Consider the following 22,280-nt stretch of genomic DNA (forward strand, 5'->3'; position numbering starts at 1 on the left):
TTTTTTTTGGAGCAAGAATAATAAAAAAAGGACCTATTTTTACTATTTGTTTTTATTTTTTTTATGTGGACCTATTTTTACTTTGTACAACTTGTTATACACTAAAAGCTCATTGGCCCAGTGCGAAGGCTGAATCTGCCACTACTCTTGCAAGCCTGAAGGCCCTAAAATGCGAAATCTCCCAAATTCTCTCTTAAAAACAGCGCTCACATGATAGGTCGACTCAAAGCCAGAGGCTTTTGGGCTCAACACTTTCGCTTTCAGCCCGATACTTCAAAAACCGAGGACTGATCGCAAATTAGACTTTCCCTGAGGACCAAACCGCAAATAGCTTCCAACTCCGTGCCTTTCCCTCTCTCTAGGGTTTTAAAGAGTGGGGGTTTTCAATTTCATTCCCAAATTAAAACGCAGAAAACACTCTGGTCATTGAAAAGGAAAACACGAAAAACGCAATGGCGTTCTCACTGTTTTCTACTCCACAACAACAACAACCACAGCAACAGCTGTTTCAGCCTCAATCTCAGCCTTTTCAGCAGAGTAGCCCTTTTGCTTTTCCGCAGCAGCAACAGCAACAACAACAACAACAACAACAACAGCAGCAGCAAATCTTCCAACAACAACAACAACAACAACAACAGCAACAGCAACAGCAACAGCAACAGCAGCAGCAGCAGCAGCAACATTTCTTTCTGTTCACCAACGATAAGACTCCGGCGAATTATAGTACCAAGTGGTCGGAACTTCATCCCGAGTCTCAGAAAATTCTCCTTAAGATCGAGTATGTTTTCGTTTCTTCTAATTAACCTCACTTTCTAGTTCTTGATTTTTCTTTTCTGTTTCTGCATTTTGATTGGTTGCTGAGAAAATGGAGAGAAAAAGAAACAAAGATTTTGTCTTTTGTTGTTTAGTAAAATTTCTGCATTGGGATTGATATTGTGTCAAATTTCAATTTCTTGTGTTTCATTTTTTTTTCTTGTAATGTCAGCAATTAAATGGGGCATTGGGGCTCTGAGAGATTGCAGGTTAAGAAAAATAAAGGATTCAAATTAAATTTTGTTTCACCTTACTACAAATTTCCACTAAACAAATTTGCTTATAAAAGAACTACCAAAATGTTGCATTTAATTTGAATTGAGTTCCTTAAATAGGGGTTTTGCTTTGAAATATGAAATTTACTTCAAGGATTAGTATTAGCTTTGATAAGGAGTAATGTAGATATGGGTTTCACTTTTAATTCTATGTTTGTAGTTTATATCTTGGGTTGAGTTTGGATATAATAGTTTTGTATGAGCTTTGAGTTGCTTAAGTATTGATTGTATATAGGGAGCGGATATTGGAGTATAGAGATGAGAGCCAGAGGCTAGATCAGTGTAGTCGTCTTTATGATTCTTCGGTTTCCAATGATGCACTCGAGCTTGATGCAAGCCATATTGTTCAGGTTTACTCTTTGATTTGATCAAATTTATTTTCTGCTGTTTGTGGTTTCTCATTGTCTTCACTGGACTAGGACTGATAGGTCTGTTCTTTTCCGTTCTGTATAAATATGTATCAAGCATTCTCACCTGCATTCTCTATCAAATGTTAGGTAATGAGTTCTGTTAATTGGATCACATTGGTTTTATTTTTCTGAATCTGGTACTTTCATGCTAATACTATGTAATTCATGTTTAATTGTAGTCTTAGTCAACTTTTACAATTTTCATAGTGGCTAAGCTGGCTGTGTGTATGGCCCCAAAACGTAACTCAAATTCTGCATGGAAAGATTAATTCAAGAACATGCAGTTTGTTTCCCTAATGCTTGCCCACATAAAAAAAAATCGAGTATTTATAGGTGCTATGGAATGAAAATGATAGTTGCTACTTGATTTTAACGTAAAAGTAAAAATCTTTACTTCTTGGCAAAATCAGTTGATGCTTAAAGATCTATGGCATCTCTCTTCTCTCTTGTATACTTGTACTTGGGTTGTGCCCCTTTGCACTCTCTATTAAGATTGGATTACTATATATATATATATATATATATATATATATATATATATATATTAAAAAATAAATATCTATGGCATCTCGATTAATTTCTGTGTTTCCATAAATTCCATCAAACAAAAAGAACTGAAACTTGCCTCATACTTCGAGTAATTCCCAAATTCTTATTATTTTCTCTATTATTTAGAAGATATCATGGAGGGAACTGATAATGTGTCCACCTGGATGAATTTGGACCTTAGGCCCATTTGATTGATGGGAAATAAAGAATATATTTTGGGATTCCCGTAAAGCCATTACCTTATCTGGGTAATGGGTTCAGGATCTAATTCCCAGTAATTGGAGAATGGTTTTATAAAATGCTTGGGGGGTAAAACCATATCCATTGAAGGGGTAGGTATTTTGTTCTTCACACCCATATAGTTAAATGCTCTCTCTCTCTCTCTTCATCATTCTCTCTGTCCCGCCACTCTCTTACCCCCTCTATACTTGTGTGAACCATTGGCAATGCTCCACTGCCAGCATAATCACCAGATATGCAATTGCATACCAATGCTGGAGTGCCACCGTTTAAGCTGGCCCTGACTTCACTTTGGCTCTCTCTATCAGAGTGCCTAAGATGTTTTCCTCCCTTCAAACACCAGCACTCAACCACCCCTCATCGGCTTTATTCTTAGCCACCAGCTGCAAACATAAAGTGCAGTGCATAAAACCAGCATGATTTAATAAGGTGCCTTAACCCTTGCAAACTCCATTAAAGCCATGTCAATCAAACCTTTCCCCATCTCTGCAAATCCACCGACCTGAACTCCTTGAACAAAATTTCTTGATTTTTTCTTGATTGGAAATAGATTTGTTTCAAGTTGTCTATTAGGTATCTTTTTTCTTCTTCTTCTTCTTCTTTTTTTTTTTTTTTTTTTTTTTCTGATATTTATCAAATTTGTTCTAGATTCATCTCAGTATTCCCCATCTAGTAAAATAGTTGAGTCTATTTGATAATTGATTGGGCTTGGAAATGGATATGACAATGGTGGGTGGAAGTGGTAGCGGCAGCAATAGGGCAGTATCTATTGGGGGTTCGCCATACTCATTCCTTGGGTGAAACAAACACGGGAATGGAAGTATAATGGTTTCTTTTGATGAGGCTTACTGCGTCCAAACATGACAATGGTTACAGGAGCCTTAGAAGAAAAATGGCCTGCAATGGGAATTTCATTCCCATTCTGCACTGCACTCCAGGAAATGAAATGTGGCCTTCGCAGAGAAGACATTCCATACTTCCATGTAAGACAAGAAGGTTCAACAAGTGGAAACTTATAACCAAGTCTTCTGAGTTTGTTACAAGAGGAGAGATTGGGGCTGCTTCAGTAATACAATACTACATACCTTAGTCGTGTTTAGTTTCACACAAAATCTTAGAAATGAATTAAGCCAGAGCAAGTTCGACTATGAAATCTGTTGCAGAAAAAAAAAAAAAAAAACTCTTGTTAAATTCTAGTATTACTAAAAGGAAATGTTACTCAGCATTCTCAAGTTCATTCTCCAGCATTCTTGTCTATGTGGCACTTTCACATTCACTCGTTTTTTTAAAGTAAAAAGAAAAACAAAAAGACAAGGAGAATGCTGAGTAGCATTTCTCGTTTGCAGTGCTTCAGGTGCTTGTTAACTGTGAGTGTATGTATGGCATGAAAATATATCTTATTATGTTATTTGTCAGGAACTTGGTGGAGTTAGTACTGCAATGGAACGACAGAAAGCTTTGCTGCATGAGCTAATGGCTGTTGTGAAAGATATGTTACGGAACACAGAGGTTGCTGTTCGCTCTTTCATGATGCTACGCCCAAGGTTCCTTCATCCAAATGCTGGAGGTGCTTCGAATGCCACTGCACCGTCACAAGCTCCAGGAACAGTAGTTCCATCTGGTTCAAGTAGTCAAATGACAGCAACCTCTATGGTGCCAGTTTTTGATTTCTATAGTGGGGTTCCAAGAAAACCATCTCCCTTTTTACAGCAAACAGTTGCCAGATTCGAGAAGTATCTTGGTGAGTGCCGCCAGTGGATTGAAGAGTTAGAGCAGCTTCTTCTCTTAAGTTCTGAAAGGAGCTCTTCCAATCTTGGATCCTCATTATTACAATCTCTTCCAAAAGTCATGTCAAATGTACATGACTTTTTTCTTCATGTGGCTGCTAAGGTATCACAGCAAGTATCTTGTGTTCAACATGCATTGTTATTCTTATTGTGTGGTGAAATTGTTTCAGCTATACTATGGGTCTGCTTTGGCTTTGTTTGGTTAAACATACAGATGATGAAATGGTACTATGTTTGCTTTACACGTGTCTTTTGGGATAGATATTTTATTTTCAATTTTTTTGGTTGAGAAAACACTTTTTGCTAGCCTTTGTTGTTGGGATAGGGGCTCTTTTGATTCGAGTTGAGACGAAAGGGAAAAAAATAATAATGTCCATAATGTTGTGGATTCTCTTATATATATTTTTAGTACTTTTAGAAATGAAGGCTGGCTAGATGCCCTCCATATCGTCCATAATTATGCATTAATGTTTATATTGACTTGAAAGCAGTTGGAGTTTTCTAGAACCAGTTACCCTATCTTTCCTCTGGAAAAAGTACACTACAACTCATCTATACAATCATATCATATAAGAAACACATTATAATCCCAATTCCCCCCACCCCCCCTCCAAAAAAAAAAAAAAAGAAGAAAAGGGAAGAAAAAAACTGTGCTTGGGAAGGCACAAAATGGATCAGTGTGCTATTTCCTAATATTTCTTATGACTAATAGCAGATGCATTACAAATGTGTTCATTAGGTGGAGAGTATTCATCAGTATATTGAATCCATGAAAGCAGCTTATCTTGCTGACCAGCGCCGCCGAGGGGATGGGAATGATCCGTTTCTTGAGGCTGATCGGCGTGAAACAGCAAGGCAAGAAGCTGCTGCTAAGAGGGTACATCCAACTTCGCACTTGCCTACAAATTCACAACCATCAACACAAGTTGCTGGGTTATTAGCGAGCTCAGGGATTCATGGGGCATCAACGACCCTGCAGACATCTGCAGCAACTACATCAGCTTCATCTGGGAGTGGGTTGTCACTTTTTGGTACTCCTACTTCTGCTCCTTCCTCTTTGCCATCTTCTTTGTTTGCAACACCAACCACTTCTGCTCCAGTATCCTCTCTATTTGGATCATCTGGAGCTACGCCCCAGACATCACTTTTTGGTTCTTCATCAGCATCTTTGTTTGGTAGTGCTGCTCCATCTTTTGGTTCTACCGCTCTCTCTGGAAGTTCACTATTTTCAACACCATTTGCTTCTGGTACCTTCTTATCCTTCTTAGTTCTATGAAAGAATAATTATGGTCAATTGATAAGATTGCTTTACCTTTTCATGGTGTGGATCAAGTTTGGTTTGCCAAATTGTGGTTTAAAAAATTACAATTTATCAACTTGAGGTCACATCTTCTAATATTTTAACCTAAATTGTTAAATTTCACCTGTGTAAATCACGTGTTTCAATAAGATGCCTAAAAACCATAGTAGTAACCTCATTAGAGTCTGAATATGTTAAGCAAATATAATTAGATCCCAATGGGTAAAGTGCAATTTTCTAAACGATAGGTTGGCAATTTGAACTTGACCTTGGGTAAAATGTAATTTCTTCTAATATTGTTTTTTATGTCTTTCAACTTTGAACCGGGGATTGTTCTTGAGCACCCTGGATGGCACAAAATATGTCATTAACAGTGGCCTGTTATTATATTTTAAACTAGAAAGTATGACAGCTCTTGGTAGGCTATATTTCAGTCTTTTTCCATATGTTTGAAGAATATGAAATTATTCTTAAGATTAAAAGCTTACTACTCCAGTTTTTCTTAAATCACTATTTCACAATCACACCGACCCAAAGATTTATTTATTTTTCTATTTGCCCAGAAAAAAAAAGGGGTGTGTGTATATTTGGTTTTTTTTTTCTAAAAAAAAAAAATTCAGAGAATCTTGAAAATTTTGAAATTTCTTTAGTTGGTGTGGCATATGTCACTTTCCAGGTATAATTTTAGCAATGTCTGACTGGTTTCGTTTCTTAATTTGACGGATTTTGACAGGACAACAAAATTGAAACAATTTTAAAATTTTGAGGGCAACACTACAATTGAAAAAATAGGAAGGTAATTGAAATATTGATTGAAAGATGGAGGACCAAAAGTGTGCTTTAAGTCTTTAACCCCTTCTGGTATACAATCGGATTTGAACATGTAATATCATAATAATGATATGAATTGAATCACTTTTATTTTGATATTCCTTAAAAAAGTTGGTTTTTTTTTTTTTTTTTTTCAAATATAGATGCTAAATATTTTTTGTAGTATCAACCTGATGTAATGGGCTAAACTCAATTTACATGGCGTTGCCCCCCACCCCTAACAAAAGAAAAGGGGTATATCTTTCTTGATGATTTACAACCGGTTACCAGACCATAGTGTTGGTTATTTGATTCAATTGATCGTACACGTTTGGTGTTGATCTTTTTTATTCAAGTCTTTTGGTTCTAACTTACCTTGATTGTATAATAAATTCCCTCACTTCTTCCCAGGTGCCGCAACAGGATCTGGGTCTAGCTTTGGGGCTCCATCGGTGAGTAAACCTTCAGTTTCTGACTTTGTTCCTGTACAAGTGCACTTCTTGCTTTAAGTACCACAGGAACAGGTCCTTACTATTAAAATGGTAATTTAAAGTGGCGAGAAGAGGAAGAAACATTTTCTTCAAAGAACAGTGACCTTAAATTTAGTTTTAATTCATGTCTGGCAATCAGTGTCCTTACTATTAAAATGATAATTTAAAGTAGCGAGAAGAGGAAGAAACATTTTCTTCAAAGAACAGTGACCTTAAATTTAGTTTTAATTCATGTCTGGCAATCAGTGTGTACATCTCTTTGCTGCAGTGCTAGTACCATCTGGTCACCAGCTTTACCCTTGTATGACTGCCTTACAACATGGCATGGATCTATTTAATTGTCTTTCCATATGTCCTATGTTTTTGCAGAAATCATCGAAGCCGAAATCTCGAACTGGTAGACGGTAGCCACAGCGGCTTTGGTTATTAAATCTGGAGGAAACCTCTTGTATTTCTAAAGATGTTGAGGAGTTTCATGTCGAGAACCATTTTCTTTGCTCTCTACATTGTCTTAATATGGCTTCTTATGACGGGGAGTTGGTGTTTCTCCAAAGATTTCTCAAACAATCGAGGAAAATCAACTTTGCAGATCAAATGCTGCTGTGTCATGAGATTCCCGATCTGTGTCAGTCCTTTGTGTTTCTAAATATTGCAGTGAGATGCTGGCAGATCATTGTTACTGTAACATGGTAGAGTAGAATCTTAGGTAAAATGACTTGGGATGTGTATTCTCACGGATAAAGTTGTAGCCCATTTGTCGAGATATCGAAATGTGATGAATAAACTCTCAATCTGCTGCCTTACGTGGAATTCTGTGTTTGTTGCTTTGACTTCTTTTTATTTTTTATTTTTACTTATCAAAAAAAAAATTCTTTTTATTTTTTATTTTTTTTATTTGTCATTTTGAGCGCGAAGGGGACGTTACAACCCTAATGGGAGATTATGTGGCATTACAAAAATTGAAACATTAGAGGGGATAAATGTAATTTTCTCATAAAAATATTTTGTTAAACGTAATACAATCGAGTAAATATGTCATCAGGTTTTGGGTAAATGATTAAAATTGCAAAAATTAGAGCCTTTTGAAGTTTCTTTTGCCCGTATGCTATGGTAGAACTTGGCTGAAGGGATCAAATAATGGGTGAAGGCAAAAAATTAGAGCCTTTTGAAGTTTCTTCTGCCCATCTACTGTAGTAGAACTTGGCCGAAGGGATCAAATAATGGGTGAAGGCACCCGTGCAATTGGTTTGGCTGTCGGTATATTCTTCTTTCTTAAGTTTGAGCTTGATTGGGTTCTACCCAGATGATGCTTGCCGAAATAGTAGGTATAGTGCTTAATGTGAGTAATGCTACTCTTCATAATTTATATCCATTTATCAAAGCTCAATCAACATTAGCTTATGTGACGTATTTTAAGTTTTTTCTTTTTTTTTTTAGTGGCTGACCTGATAAATTACTTAAAACATGCCATGTAAGCCAATGTAAAATGGGTTTGATAAATATGTGCAAAGAGTAACATTACTCGCTCAATATACTTGAAGCAGACAAAAATTGTGTCAATTTCCAAACTTGATAAAAGGAATCTGCAACACCAATGCTTAGTAATGATATTTCAAGCTCTTACTTTGTCTGAGTCTCTGCAACCTACGTAGAATAAATCCTTGCATCAAATTCTTCTGTTTCCGATCTTCTCATGTTCTGTTGTAGCCTATGCAGTTCATCTTGGGCTTCATCAGCCATGGGGTGCATTTGGTCCCCAGAGGTAAATGCATGAATATCATTCTTGGCCTCTATCCAGCTTAGCCCGGGATCCTTTTCCAACATCAATCCCCGTATCTTTTGTCTCATTTCTGCAACATCATCCCATCTTCCTGCAGCCGCATAAAGATTAGAAAGCAAGATATGGGTTGCACCGTCCTCTGCATCCAATCTTAGAACTTGTTCTGCTGCATGAACTCCTATTCTCATATTTCTTTTGATGACACATGAGCTTAGCAAAGTTCTCCACAGTTCTGGATTATTATCTCTGTAAGGTGATTCAGCTATCATTTCCTCTGCCTCGTCCAATAATCCAGCTCGACTTAGCAAACTTACCATGCAAGAATAGTGCTTAGGGCCAGGTGATAGACTATTTTCCTTCATATAATTCCACAAGAACTTTACTGTTTCTATCAACCCTCTGTGGTTACAAGCAGAAAGTAGAGACAAAAATGTTACTTGATCTGGCCTCATACCATGATTCAGCATTTCTTCAAAGAGCTGCAGTGCCTCCACTGCCATTCCATGATGACTATATCCTCCAAGCATTGAGTTCCAGCACTTCAAATCAGGGTTTGGAAGTTGGAAAAATATTGATTGAGCAGACCGGAGGTCCCCATTTTTGACATACATATCTACCAAACTCCCACAGACAGACATTTCAGCATCATATCCCCTTTTTACGGCCTGGGAATGAATCATTTCACCTTTTTTCAATATTGCAAGGTCCGCACATGCACCCAATGCTCCACTGAGAACAAAACTATCAATCTTAAGGCCTTCCCGACACATTCTATCGAAGAATTTAATTGCATTCCCCCCATCAGCCATTCTAGAATGGCCTATGATCATTTCGGTCCAGAGAACGACATCCTTCTCTAAAACCCAATTAAAGACATTTTCTGCAGATTCAGCTTCAGCATTTTTGAAATACATCGAAACCAGTGTACTTGTACTTCCTACATAGACAATCCTCTCAAATCCTGCTTTTGTAACTTGGGCATGGAGAGGTTTCCCATAATTAGAGGCTAGGAATGCACCAGTCGCAGATATGATGGCTGCATAAGTATACTCATCTGGTTTAGGAAGAGACATTTTCTGCAACTGGACAAACAGAGCCATGGCCTCCTCTCCTTCCTCATTCTCTGAATACCCAGCAATCATTGAGTTCCATGAAACCAAATCCGGATTTTCCATCCTACGAAAAACACTAAATGCTTTTCGGGCATCACCACAATTACAGTACATGTCAAGCAAGGCATTTTGCAAAGGTAAATCAGCTAGCGCATTTGAAACAATAAATTGGGCATGAAGAAGTTGTCCACAGTGATAATCTCCCAATCTGCCACACGCATTCAAAACCATTGAATACGTAAACTCAGTGGGAATAACACCCGTCCTCACCATCCCACCAAAGATATCAAGCCCCTCCTTGAGTTTATCATTCTTTAAGTTCCCAAATATGATAGAATTCCAAGTTACCACATCTTTATCATTTATAAACCTGAAAACTCTTTTTGCAGATTCCAAATCCCCACAGTTCGAGTACATCCCAAGTAGAGAGGTTTGAACACAAACATCATTCAAGAACCCAAACTTCACAACTTGGGCATGAAGCAAAGAGCCAGCCAACCAGTCCTCAAGCGAAGAAGATGCTTGCAGCAAGCTCGTGAAAGTCGAGCCATTTGGCCTCAGGAACTCACTTTCCATTTGGGCAAGCAATTCGAACGCCAAAACCGCACGGTCCGGCGCTCGAGAATATGCTGCGATAAGTGCATTGAACGAAACAAGACTTCGCTGAGGCATTTTGTCGAACACCAACCGAGACTCCCCGAGCGAGCTGAACCGCGCGTACATGGAGAGGAGGTTGTTGTTCAGATAGGGAGTTTGGGCATCGACAGTGGTGGTGGTGGTTAGGATGAGAGCGTGAATTTGACGCGCTTTCCTCAGTGAGGTGACAGTGGTGCATTTTTGTATAAGAGTGGCCAAGGAAGCTGTCTCCGACAACGGTGGCATAAAAGGTTAGTTATCACTTAACGATCTCTAACCGCCAAAAATGCAGAGTCTGTATTTATTTTGTGGTAGAAATTTCTTTATAGCCAGGGGAGGTCTCTAGCATAAGGATTTAGCTTCGATTATGTGAAAAAATAATAATAATAATAATAAAATTATAGGATATTTTTATAATTTTTTTTAACAGTTCATATTTAATTTCAACTTATCAGACAATGATCTCCTTTACGGCTTCTTTAAATTTTTAAAGATATTATATTTTCTATTTTCTTAAAACTAATATTTTTAAATTAAATAATTAAAATTTTATTCTATATATTCACAGACGCGGGTCTTTCCGTAAAATCCATGTTCGACTATTCATTTAAAATAAATTTCTTTTTCATTTCAAAGACACATCAAAACGCTTAGTTCGAAACCGATAGAAGAAGCTCTAGACTGATTTCGAAGCTATTCCCCGGCAAAACCAGTAACCGGAAAAATGTCCTGCGGCTCTTCTGATTGCTCGCGTCTTTGCCGTCTGATCGATGAGTCTCTCCGTCCGTACACGGTTCGTTTTACGCCTCTCGGTTTCGTTTCGTGAATTTATTAATTTCCTTGATTTTCTATGTTTATTTTTTGAAATTGTTTCTCAAATTTCTCGGCCTTCATTTCTTCCACTTTCTATTACGTTTTGCAGGAACCAGAGGCGATGGTGGTTTCTTTAACGAAAGAGAAGGAGCAACAGATTCTCATCGCTCTTTCTAAGGTTCTTTCTCTTCTCAAATCGCCGCTCTTGCTCGCTTCTTCATGTAACTTCTAATATCTCTCATTCCACACTATTCATCTTCAATTCCTTTCGAATTTCAGGTCTCGAAAGAAATTCAGCTTTGGACTCGAAAACTCCATCGCTGTTCTGACAATGTACCCCTCCTCTCTCTCTCTCTCTCTCTCTCTCTTTCATACACAAATGGTGAGCTTAATCTAACAATATACAACCGTACACTTTGAACAGGGCAAGGAAGCAGAATCGGCCTGTAGTAGTGAGTACTCAAACTCTGAGGATCATCACTGTTTGGCTAAGATCGTAGCTGACTTGGTAATATTGCTCATCATCTTGCTGCATTAATCATAATCTTTATGCTTGTTTTGTTATCGGAATGTAATACATTCCCGTAAATGATCATACTATTTAACTGTATAGAAATCGTTATAGAGTCCTTTTCCGGGATCTAAGACTAAGACATTGTTCGAAGGAGATGGATGAGGATTTTGTGTCAGCAACCATGCAATATTGCTAGTTGTTGATATGTAATTTAGGATATGTCTTGTGAATGTTGTTATCCGTTAAGTAAGACAGGAGTCTTATGCCTGCTTAGGAATGCCCTTGTTTTTGTTATTTCTCGAGATTTTGTTGGTTTGTGTGTTATTTGTGTTTGAATTGACTAGTTGGCAAATCTGTCTTTCTAGTTTCTGCAATACTTGGGTTTGGCGTGCTTGACCTCTTGGTTTTGCTTTTTCCTGGCAGATAGTTTTGCTAACTTTGGAGAGTCAATATGTTCAACATCTGGCAGGCAATGTGCTCAGTTTCATTTCTCAGTTTTTAGAAGCATCTGTATGTTACAATTTACTGTGTTGAAAGCTAAGTGTATATACCCTTGTGCTGTCCATTATCTTCATTACTATGAGTGTTTTGCAGGAAAGTGACTGGGAAAGATTCATCCATTTGGTTTGTGTTTGCGTGGAATTGGCAATGGCCAACACACTTTCATATTCTTCTGCACCATCAAACACTGGAGCCGAAGATAGTTCTAATTCATCAAACTTTTATGCTGTTGTGAAACCTAGGCTACAAAATACTAACTGGTCTACAGTGGCTGGCATCATTCGAGTTTTACGTAATATTTTGAAATATTTGAAGCAAGACTATGATGAACACCTTCTTGAAGTGTACTTAGATTCTGTAGATTCTTGTCTTTCAAATGTGCGTTGGGATTTGTTGGATGAGAGTTGTGACGGTCAGAACAGTGGTTCTCAGAAGAGCTTTTCTGCAGATGCTTCATTTCTCAGAAACGCCAGTGTGTTGCAAAAGCCATGTGTCATGTTTCTAGGAACTTTCCTTCAGCTACTCTGTTCCTTGGTCGGCGAAAGTGATTTTGTGGAAGCCACGGGTGTTTCAATTCATAAGCATCCAATTCATCTTAAAATCGTTAACCTTGTGCCTAAAGTTTTATACTGGTGCCTTGGCAAGCAAGGAGATTGTGTTGAGACATGCATCTCTCAGTACTTTAGACATAAGTTGTTGGTAAGGATTGAATTAGTTTTTCACTTAATGAACTTAGAGATCCAACGAACTTCATAAATTTTAACAACATCAATAATCATTGGCACTGAAGATTCCAAGAAAGATGGTTGTCATAATCACTTATACATATGTAGAAGAATGTTGCCCTGTTCATTGCCCTATAAATGTGTGTTATCACTTTATAAGTCCAGTTTAATTAAACCAACTAAAATATTTTCTGCAGGTTCTAATGGTCAGGCTTAGTTTTCAAACACGTCTGGAATGTTCCACTCTTGTTTCATGGCTACAATTTCTCCATACTTACTTTCAAGAGGTTTTGCAGCAGCCCATAACTCAACCCAAGTCTTGTCAGGATGATTCTCTAGAAGGCTCTCCATTTTTATTGAGTGTTTCTGATGGAGAAATAAATAGTCTGCACTCGCACCATATACAGAGGCAGGCTGTTTTTCTTTTCCTAAGGCTTTCCTTCAGTTTGATCAGTCAAGAAAACACTGACAAGCAATGTTTATGCATAACTCCAAATTCATGCTTAACCTATGAATCAAATTCGGACCTGGAATGTTGCTTTAGAAAGAAGGGTTTGTTAGAGCTCTATAAGTGGTTTCAAGGAAATCTTCCAACTGAGATGTTTTTGAACCATGAATTGTATTTTGAAAGATGTGTAAAATTTGCCTCATCCTTCCTTCAGTTATTCATGCACGAGGTTTGTATCTCCCAACCCTTTGAGGTTATTCTTTGCAATGTTGTGTATTTTTTAAGGTTATACGTTTTTGTTATTTCCTGAATATGTATAGATCTTCAACTTGCATTTCGTACGTGTTGAAAATTTGATGCTTATTCGGCTTATGCACTTGTTGGTTTCAATTTTTTTTTCTGTTATAACATTTATTTGTGCTAATTGCTTCCATGCGTAGCAAGATGTATAAGTAATCACAAACACTACACATCACAAACACACACGCACAACCTTGCCTAGTTTCCTTTGTGCAGTCTGTCACATTCTGCTAGGTAGTAGAAGGAAATTCTGGAACTGGCGAGGAAGGATTTCAGGGGCTCTAGTATTCCTGGACATTCTCATCTAAAAATCATCCTGGGTTTTATAAACAGTGGATTAGTTTGGCATTTTTATGGGATGGGAAGTGCTCAGTTTTCTGTTTCCCTTTCATTGCTATCTTCAACTCAGTGTTATGCAGAGGTTTATTTTTTCAAGCAACAGAACAAGTTTATAGGGCTTTGAAAATTTCCTTTTTTTGATCAACATGTATGGGCCAAAGACATCAGCTGATCAATCAAAGTGGAGCGTGTCAGTTTCTGTGTCTACTGGTCTTTTCTCATAATTGTATTGGGTAAACAACCAGGTAGCTGGTACAATGCTGAGTGTAGGGAGGACATGTCCCAAAATATAATATGATGAACTAGTATACCTTTCTCTCTTCTTTGGGTAGGCTAAGAGTTAATAAAGGTGGTCGAGCTTAGGATGAGACTTGAACACTGATCTTGGGTATCACTTGAGTTAATGCAGGAGCTTTTATAGCATGAGTGCCTATAGGATAAGTAATTGTGCTAGGCAAGGAAGAAATCTTTGACGGGTTACTTGAGTTGTGGTTGTTGATTTGTATTCCAAAGCAATATATATATATATATATACTCTTTTCATGAACTCTGAAGGGGTGAATTATTTTTGGCTACATGATAATGATCATGATATGAACGTACAAAAGCATTACCAAAACAAAAGGCATATATGAAGGCAGCTATAATTTTCTTTCCCTGTGTGCTGCAACGTACCATTATTCCAGATGTTGTTTATTGTTCTTCTCTTGTATATTTTCTGCTTTTCTTAGACTTTCTATATTCTTATTTATTGATTTTCCTCTTAAAATGTAGGATGATATATTATTTAAAATGCTCTTGCAACTACTTGGTGTACCTTTTTGCGCAGAGCAACAGTGAGCAATCATCATTCTGGTTATTTTTACTGGTGATTAATTAAGTTGGTTGGAAACTATTTTAACAAATTCTTGGATTGTACCCAGGCTTTGTAACGAAGAAAGGATGTTTCAAGATGTCAAGGAAGATACTCTTTTTCATGTTCCAAACCTTTTTAATCCTGTACACCTATTCCATCTATTTCTTTCAGAGGCAAGTTTTTTTTAAAAAAAAAGAAAGAACAAAGAATGGACGTCTAGTTGGTTGATTATGATGTGCTAAAGCCAATTTGAAAGAAACAGAATTATGATATGCTTCTCTTTATGACTTGCAGTTACACTACGATCACCAAGTTCTTCTTGATTACCTTATATCAAAAGACACAGGAATCAGTTGTGCAGAATATCTTTTAAGGTATGTACTCTAGTTGGTTGATTATGTTTTTCACTTATCCCCACTTCAACCTGTTGACTTTTGAAAGCTATAATTTGAAATTACTTATGGGGACTTGTTTCCTGCTTTCACTTTCAAGCTTGTTTGCTGTTCATTAGCTATGGTTATTTAGGCTGTTAGGTTGGGCTAATTAGTTGATGGTTTTACTTCCTTTTTTTCTGGGTTATTTGGTTTACTGGATTATATCTGGTGCATTAGAGTATATAGCTAGCCTTGGCCCTTCATGCTTTTAATGAATTATTTGGTACATTATAATGCAGGGCAGCAAGAGAAGAGTTCTGTTTCTCATACTTTATTTCTGATAGCTTTGACATTTACTTGCCCTTGTTTTACATGTTCCTTCATAGGTGCTTGCGCATAGTATGCGACTCATGGCGCTTATTTGTGGAATTTTCTTTGGATGGGAAAGTTATAAACCAATCTTCTTGCAAGAAAAGAAAAGTGTCATTGGATGGCTCAAATTTTCGGGTAGATGTAACACCTGGACCTGTGAAAAACATTGGAATTCTCACATCACTTGAGAAGGAATGCAACAGAGACAATGAACATGCCCGCAAGCACTATATAACACAGCCATTTGGAGGAGCCAGAGAGTGTTTGCTTTTATTAAGAAATTCTGTTGATAGTCTTCACAAGAAGAAGTTGTTTCCATATAATCCAGAAGTGCTTCTGAAACGGTGGGTTTCTGGACAATGAATATCAGCTTCCAGTGCACTTCTCATCATTGTTACTGTTGCGGAGTTCAATAAGACTCTTGAAATTTTTTTTCTTTTGCACTCAAAGAAAGGAAGTTGTGAAATTAATATCTACGGTATGAATGATGTATCTAATGTATTTGTCAACATACCCCCATCTCTTCAATAGCGACTAATGTCAACAAAGTCTTCTTTTCTTTACGAATGATTTGGAAATATGATATATACCTTTCTTTAAGTGAGTGCAAAAGAAAAAAATTTCATATCATAATCAACTAGACGTCTATTATTTTTTCTTTAGTTCATATCATAATCAAGAATGATATGATATCTGAACTGCTTACTCTTGTTTTGCAGTTTGACAAGATTTCAGGAGCTCTGCTTCAAGGAAGAGAAATAACTTTGAGGAATTGTTTAGGAGCATCATTTATTTCTTTGGAGTAAAGGGTAAAAATGAGATCATGTCTGCCAGTGAGGCATAGCTGTTCCAGATGTTTCGGTTGAATGTGGTTGCTAGTGATGGAAACATATCAAGGCAACTGGGACGGACAATAGTTGCAAAGACTGCTCCAAAGCTTGGCTTGACTCCTTGCACAATGTCGTTGCAGAAATTCTGTTGAGTTGATTGGTTGGATGAATTGAATGAATGTTGAACTGTGTATGAACACAATTAGCCTGACGGCAACAAGCAGTTGAGGTGCCTTGGATTTAAGTTCTATGATATGATATGTTCAATTTGCTGTGCAATTTTCCTAAAAGACGAGGAAAAGGGTGTAACTGGATTCTTTCTCATGGACCGACTAATTTGGTAATGTGTTTTCCCCTGTTTGTGCAGATTAACAACAGATGCATGATTCTTTTCAATTTAATCGACTGCAGGTACCTGTTATCCACGGGAGACCATCAAGATCCATTACTCCCTGTGAAAGCTACCATTGTGCTGACATTTTACGCTTTACCAAAGCGTAAAAGCGATGAATATCAAGCACTTTTGAGTGCAAGAGTGAGATGGAGAAGAGTGAGAAGCACTATGTGCTGGTTCATGGATCCTGCCATGGAGCATGCTGTTGGTATAAGGTGGCAACCAGCAACTTTGTTGAAATCCGCAGGTCATAAAGTGTTGGTGCTGGACATTCGCTGCTTCTGGGATGCACCCAAAGCAGGTGCATGAGGTACATTCACTCTCCGAATACCTTGAGCCGTTGTTGGAGTTCATGGCGTCTCTTCCATCTGAGGAAAGGGTGATCTTGGTGGGCCGCAGCATGGAGGAGTCTCCATATCTGTTCCCATGGAAAGGTTCCCCAAGAAAGTCTCTGTAGCCGTTTATGCTGTCGCCCTTATGACAGGTCCTGGCCTCAGTTTCTTGACTCTAAAAGAAGAGGTACTTCATGCTCAGTCTCTCTCTCTCTCTCTCTCTCTCTCTCTCTCACACACACAAATTACACGAAAAAACCTGGTTGAGCTGCTGCCTGCTGGACCGCGATTTGATCATGCATGTCCACTATTGAGCTGTGATCTACTGTCCAATATAAAATTTTTGGGATAATAGTCATGATTTTTAAACAGTTATAATTAGGCTGACCCAATTAACCACTTTTTTAATCTATTTATATACAATTTGAAGAGCACATTTCTCAGATAAAGCCCATTCTGCGCCGGGTTTTTGTAAATTAGCGTATCGCATGGCAGAAGGTGGCCTCCTTTAGAGGGTCTTGGTAAATCTTACATACGCAACATCATTGTACCCATTTGAGCCCAATTCACAAATCTAGATCTTCCAGTCTCTGAAACATACATTCGAGCTACCCTTGCATGTTTAAAGTAGCCTTCTATTATTGTAGCATTTTGACGTGTTGCTTGATGGATGTTGCCGCTTGGAGAGGGACATGTCATTATTGGCCCCTTCCGTTTTAGTCCGTGTGGGACAATCTATGACCCGGCCTACATGAGCGTACGGGTTAAATAAGACAGCTGGCCGTGACCCTGTGACCATGACTTAAAGCTAATACATTCGTCTTGATCTTCGTAGATGCTTCTAGGGCAGAACCATTATCTGATAGTGGAAGAAAAATTGGCCATGCCGATTGCCGAGTGGATTTTTCTTAATACCTGTTAGATACGACTGTCTTTTCTTGTCATTGTCGTGGCTTTGGCATGTAGTTGATGGTGCAAGGAATTTCATGGTGGTCTTTTTCTCCTTTTTTATTTTCTCAGTACACGTGCTCTATTGACAACATTAATAGTCTTTTTTCATAGAGTCACGTCATTTAAAGCAATTTTAAATGGTGTGGAAATATATACACTATTAGATCCTATGAAATCTAATATAGACCAAGAAATAGTTCATCTCTATTTCAATTGAGATGGAGAGGATAAACATCTCATAAGAAAGTCTCATATATTTTGTCATTATAAGCTGAATCGAATATGATTTCACAATAAATTCATAACACTAAACACACATCATGTCTTTATTAGTAGACAAAAAACTCTGTATACCATGATAGTGATGTTATTATTAAGAGTAATTCTAAATATTCATCTCCGATCTTAGTTCTATACAACTGGGTTAATTGGCAACCTTTCAATTTTTATGTTTTTTAATAAAAGGTTGATGCAAGAGATGGTGGACACTACAACATCAGCCTAGAGGTTTGAAAGTGAGATAAGAGATAAGTATATAAATTACTCTATTGATAATAGCATATAAATCATTTTAAGCGTATTTACGCGCAATCTCAAGGAGACAATGGCAAAGGTCCTGTGGTTTTGAAAACATTGCCATATGATCAGCGCCCTTAATCTCCATCACGTCTTTAGCCCCACCGTTTTCAATCATCCATCTCTGATATTCCTTACTAATGCTAAATGCTCATCGCAAACAACATAAACTTGCGGAACCGACCCATACCCCTCATTTGAGAAATTCTTGACCTTGGACAAGTCCTCATGAAACCATGATGTTGGCCTTACCAATGTCTTGGCCAGCTCAAGATCCTTGAACAAATTACAACGTAATTTGTAACACTTTGGTCATACATTGAGAAGATGAGAAAAAGTCGATATAGAATGAGTGGTTTATAAAGATAGTCATGAGTGCTAAGTCTCTTGGGTCGTTAATAATTATTGTTAAAAACGAGTACAAAATTATTCAAACACATGTTAAAGTCTTTATATTATGTCTTGTACACGTGTATAATTATCCATGGGATGGGGCCCTAGGGTCAAAAAGGGTGAGAGAGAGAGAGAGAGAACGAACCTCAATGGGGCTTTGTTGATAGAGCTTTTTTTTTCTAATCTAGTTGATAGAGGTTGGATGACAAGAACTTGGGGCCTAAAAACATTGACGCTAAAAGTTCGTTGACACTTCCATAGGATGAAAACTCGGTGGCCAACCATTTGTCTGCTGGATCCCAAAATACTATTCAAATAAAAAATTTTTAAAAAATAAAAAAATAAAAAAGAATGTCACGGCTAAAACAGTGACACCAAATACTCCAAACTCTCACGCGCTTAGTAAAGCAATTATGATCTTTTATTGTTCTTTTTCTCTTTTAGACAAAATTCTTCTCTGAATTGGTTTACAAGAAATTTTCTTCAAACCTAAACTATAAATTGTCCTGCATCTCTGCTAGAGGCACATATTTTTTTACCATCCAAAATTCTCTCGCTTACCAAGTCGTACCAAATCTCTCTCCCCCCTCTCCTTGACTGAACTACCATTTGGACTAATCCTAACGCCCAACCCCTACCACCCAACATAGCAGAATGATATTACTGAAAGTGAGTGGTTTTTTCTAATTTCCACCAGAACAAAGGGTGTGATCTATTCTAGACCAACTTTGAGGCAATAATGACCCATTTATCCCCTCTAACGAAAGAAGTGTCTAAGGTAAGTTCAGTTTCTGAAAATAGTTTTTTGATTTTTTTAATTTTAAGGGTATTTTTGTTATTAGAGGATATTGACAATTTTTGATAGTTTGAATAGGACATTGTCGATTTGTTAGTAGTTTGAGAAGAGTAAGTGAGTCTTTTTCAATTTTTTTTTTCTTTTTTTTTTTTCATTAAAGAACGTTACCACAATGCCAATTAGGAGTAGCTTCGAAATATAATTTAAAAGGGGGAAGGGCCATATTTTTGCCAAATGCAAATTTAGAAGTACCAAATACTTGCTGTTGATGTCGTACCTGATCCAAGACGTATGATGGCTTGTGTGTGGTATCTGGCATAAGGGCAGTGACGAAAACCCCAACGGCTACCTTCTCCGGGTACTTTTCCATTGCAATGGCCAAATTCAAGCCTCCCAGGCTATGCCCAACAAGTATCACCTTTTGATTTGGAGGAAGTGAAGCAAAAAGATCCAACAAAGGCTCACTGTAGTCATGAAAAGTATGAACATCTTGGATTGCCTTCATGTTGATGCCCGAAGCCGCAAGATCAAGCGCGGTGACCCGGTGGCCGGCGGACTTGAGCCGTGGTTTGAGCTTGTGCCAGCACCAAGCCCCATGGCATATCCCATGCACTAGAACAAAATGAGTTTGCTCTCTTGAAGCTTCCATTTTTCATTATGCTCTTTCATCTTCTTAGTAGTGCTTTATATAATGGATCTGAAGGTTGCTCATATTGTTTATTTGAGTTTGCAATTTTTAAAAATATAGTTATACGTAGTTTGCTCTTTAAATTCATAGTTTGACCTGTAATTGATATTTTAGCTCTCTTCATATATATAACAAGAAAAAGGTTGTAGGAGATCCTTCCCACTCTTTATCTTGAAGAAAATGAGTGGACAATTCTATAAACGAAAATGAGATGGGCTTCCCAATAACAAACTCAAAACAAATTAAAATAGTGCAAAAATAATTACAAAGGATATAAAATAGGTCAAACAAGTGACCCGGTCCTCTCAAGGGACCGCTCAAGGTAGTTACAGAAGCAAAATGAACATAGATTAAGGTGAACCTATTTGAACCACAATTGAAAACTGCAAAAACCACTGTGTATTTAGTTGGAAGGAAAGAGAGGGAAAATGAAAGCTAAAAAGGGACAGGTGAATTCACTGAATTGTGCAGAAAAAAATAAAAATGGAAAGGTGAAAGGGGAAAAAGTTCTTTCCACTCTTTGATTGATATGGAAAGAATTTCCTTTCACCTAGGCCCTCCCTCATGTTGCAATCATATTATAACCTTCGTCGTTTCTATTTCTAACCACAAATGCAATTTTTTTTTAAAAGGTACAAATGCATATATATTTTTTAGAAGTTCAAATGAATATTTTTATTATTAGGCTACAAAAGTTTATAAACTTAGAATGCTATCCCTTCTTTTCCTTTTATTGGACAAGGAAACAAAGATAAAGTAGTCTATTTTAGAGCATTCTTAGTGGCTTCAGCAAATTTTACTCACCAAAATAATCAAAAGTACATTTTTCTCTATTTTAACTACCTATTTTTTTAAAAGCACACTTAACAACCTCATTATTTTAACTATCAGCTTTCATTAATCCATTTAATTTTTTTTTTTCAAATACATCTTATATATATACTTTTTCAAAGAATATGGAAGAAGAGAGAAGTTATATTATTTTTTATTCATTTGGTGAGTGAATAATACTCATTAAAGATAATGAATACTGTTCACTCACAATTTATTTTTGGTTAAAATTGTGAGGTTGAAAATGGAGAATTTTAGTTACTTTTGTTAAATTGTCTCACCAAAATAATCAAAAAATAGTTTTAGTGAAGCTATCAGGAATGTTCTTACTTTTCTTCATATTTTAATGGACAAGCAAAGAAACATATGGCAGTCTATTAGAATTGAAATTCATCCAACTACTTTTCTTCATAAATTTATTCACATATTCAATGAATCAAAACCCGAGCTTACCGATTTAGATCTCGTGCAATGTCATTTGGTGAGACTTGCCCGTCTCTATGGTGATATTTCAAACAGAAGCAGATCTAACCAAGGAGAAATACGGGTCGGTAAATTTCAAAGATGGAACTAAGAACTTAACTAAAGGGCCGGACTGCATTGACTTTTTTTTCTTTGTTTTTGGAAGGGACCATCATAATAAGACTATAAAAAAAACGGATACCCATTTTTTATGGTGGGAGGGGGAGGGGCTTGAGAAGAGACATGGCTGCTCCAGTCCCCCCTTTCGCTAGGTCGGCTAGTAGAGTTCACATTGTTTGTGACCAAGACTGTCATAAAAGAGGATTTTCAAAGGTGGATGATCGAGAATAATCCAACAAATGAGATGAAGGTAATCAATGGCTCCAATTACATGGTCATGTTCTTAAAACCGAAGGGGTTGTGCTCTTACCCCTTGGAAATTGCATAATCATGTTGTATTCTTAAAATTGCATAATCGTATTAATGGTCGACATTTTGTTTTATTGTATTTAATGATGTACATATTGCCACGTAGTAAAAAGTTTTAAATGATGCGACAATACATACAGCATTAAGTCTTGT

General features: G+C 37.2%; 4 protein-coding genes and 1 pseudogene across 5 annotated transcripts; 3 read left to right on the top strand and 2 right to left on the bottom strand.

Annotated features, from left to right (window-relative positions):
- Window positions 1–390: 390 nt before the first annotated feature.
- Window positions 391–7,478, top strand: LOC132186480 (nuclear pore complex protein NUP58). The gene is made up of 6 exons (XM_059600459.1): window positions 391–778; window positions 1,324–1,438; window positions 3,704–4,177; window positions 4,814–5,321; window positions 6,596–6,636; window positions 7,045–7,478. Exons 1-6 carry the CDS (start codon window positions 453–455, stop codon window positions 7,081–7,083), a joined length of 1,503 nt encoding a protein of 500 aa, XP_059456442.1. The 5' UTR covers window positions 391–452; the 3' UTR covers window positions 7,084–7,478.
- Window positions 7,479–8,171: 693 nt separating this feature from the next.
- LOC132187709 (pentatricopeptide repeat-containing protein At3g50420) lies at window positions 8,172–10,557 on the bottom strand. Its single transcript, XM_059602115.1, has one exon. It carries the CDS (start codon window positions 10,447–10,449, stop codon window positions 8,320–8,322), a length of 2,130 nt encoding a protein of 709 aa, XP_059458098.1. The 5' UTR covers window positions 10,450–10,557; the 3' UTR covers window positions 8,172–8,319.
- Window positions 10,558–10,810: 253 nt separating this feature from the next.
- LOC132186487 (uncharacterized) lies at window positions 10,811–16,254 on the top strand. 2 transcript variants are annotated; one of them, XM_059600466.1, is made up of 12 exons: window positions 10,811–10,996; window positions 11,126–11,194; window positions 11,296–11,349; window positions 11,441–11,524; window positions 11,954–12,040; window positions 12,125–12,730; window positions 12,954–13,433; window positions 14,618–14,679; window positions 14,767–14,872; window positions 14,994–15,073; window positions 15,460–15,789; window positions 16,165–16,254. In XM_059600466.1, exons 1-12 carry the CDS (start codon window positions 10,928–10,930, stop codon window positions 16,205–16,207), a joined length of 2,070 nt encoding a protein of 689 aa, XP_059456449.1. In that variant the 5' UTR covers window positions 10,811–10,927; the 3' UTR covers window positions 16,208–16,254. The 2 variants fall into 2 exon arrangements, with proteins under 2 accessions (XP_059456449.1, XP_059456450.1); XM_059600467.1 differs by lacking the exon at window positions 11,954–12,040.
- A 557-nt stretch (window positions 16,255–16,811) lies between these two features.
- On the top strand, window positions 16,812–18,503 carry LOC132186488 (methyl jasmonate esterase 1-like; annotated as a pseudogene).
- Window positions 18,430–20,533, bottom strand: LOC132186484 (methylesterase 3-like). Its single transcript, XM_059600463.1, is given in 3 exon segments — window positions 18,430–18,673; window positions 18,676–18,834; window positions 19,878–20,533. Coding segments are annotated over 3 exon segments (798 nt in total). The 5' UTR covers window positions 20,367–20,533; the 3' UTR covers window positions 18,430–18,523.
- Window positions 20,534–22,280: the final 1,747 nt, after the last annotated feature.

Source organism: Corylus avellana, chromosome ca7 (genome assembly GCF_901000735.1).
Source record: "Corylus avellana chromosome ca7, CavTom2PMs-1.0".
Classification (NCBI taxonomy): domain Eukaryota; kingdom Viridiplantae; phylum Streptophyta; class Magnoliopsida; order Fagales; family Betulaceae; genus Corylus; species Corylus avellana.

Coding starts and splice junctions, on each gene's coding strand:
- LOC132186480 (XM_059600459.1), top strand. CDS start 453: ATGGCGTTCTCACTGTTTTCTACTCCACAACAACAACAACCACAGCAA. Junction 1,439..3,703: donor ATGCAAGCCATATTGTTCAG/GTTTACTCTTTG, acceptor GTTATTTGTCAG/GAACTTGGTGGAGTTAGTAC. Junction 5,322..6,595: donor TTCAACACCATTTGCTTCTG/GTACCTTCTTAT, acceptor ACTTCTTCCCAG/GTGCCGCAACAGGATCTGGG.
- LOC132186487 (XM_059600466.1), top strand. CDS start 10,928: ATGTCCTGCGGCTCTTCTGATTGCTCGCGTCTTTGCCGTCTGATCGAT. Junction 12,041..12,124: donor CTCAGTTTTTAGAAGCATCT/GTATGTTACAAT, acceptor AGTGTTTTGCAG/GAAAGTGACTGGGAAAGATT. Junction 12,731..12,953: donor ACTTTAGACATAAGTTGTTG/GTAAGGATTGAA, acceptor TATTTTCTGCAG/GTTCTAATGGTCAGGCTTAG.
- LOC132187709 (XM_059602115.1), bottom strand. CDS start 10,449: ATGCCACCGTTGTCGGAGACAGCTTCCTTGGCCACTCTTATACAAAAA.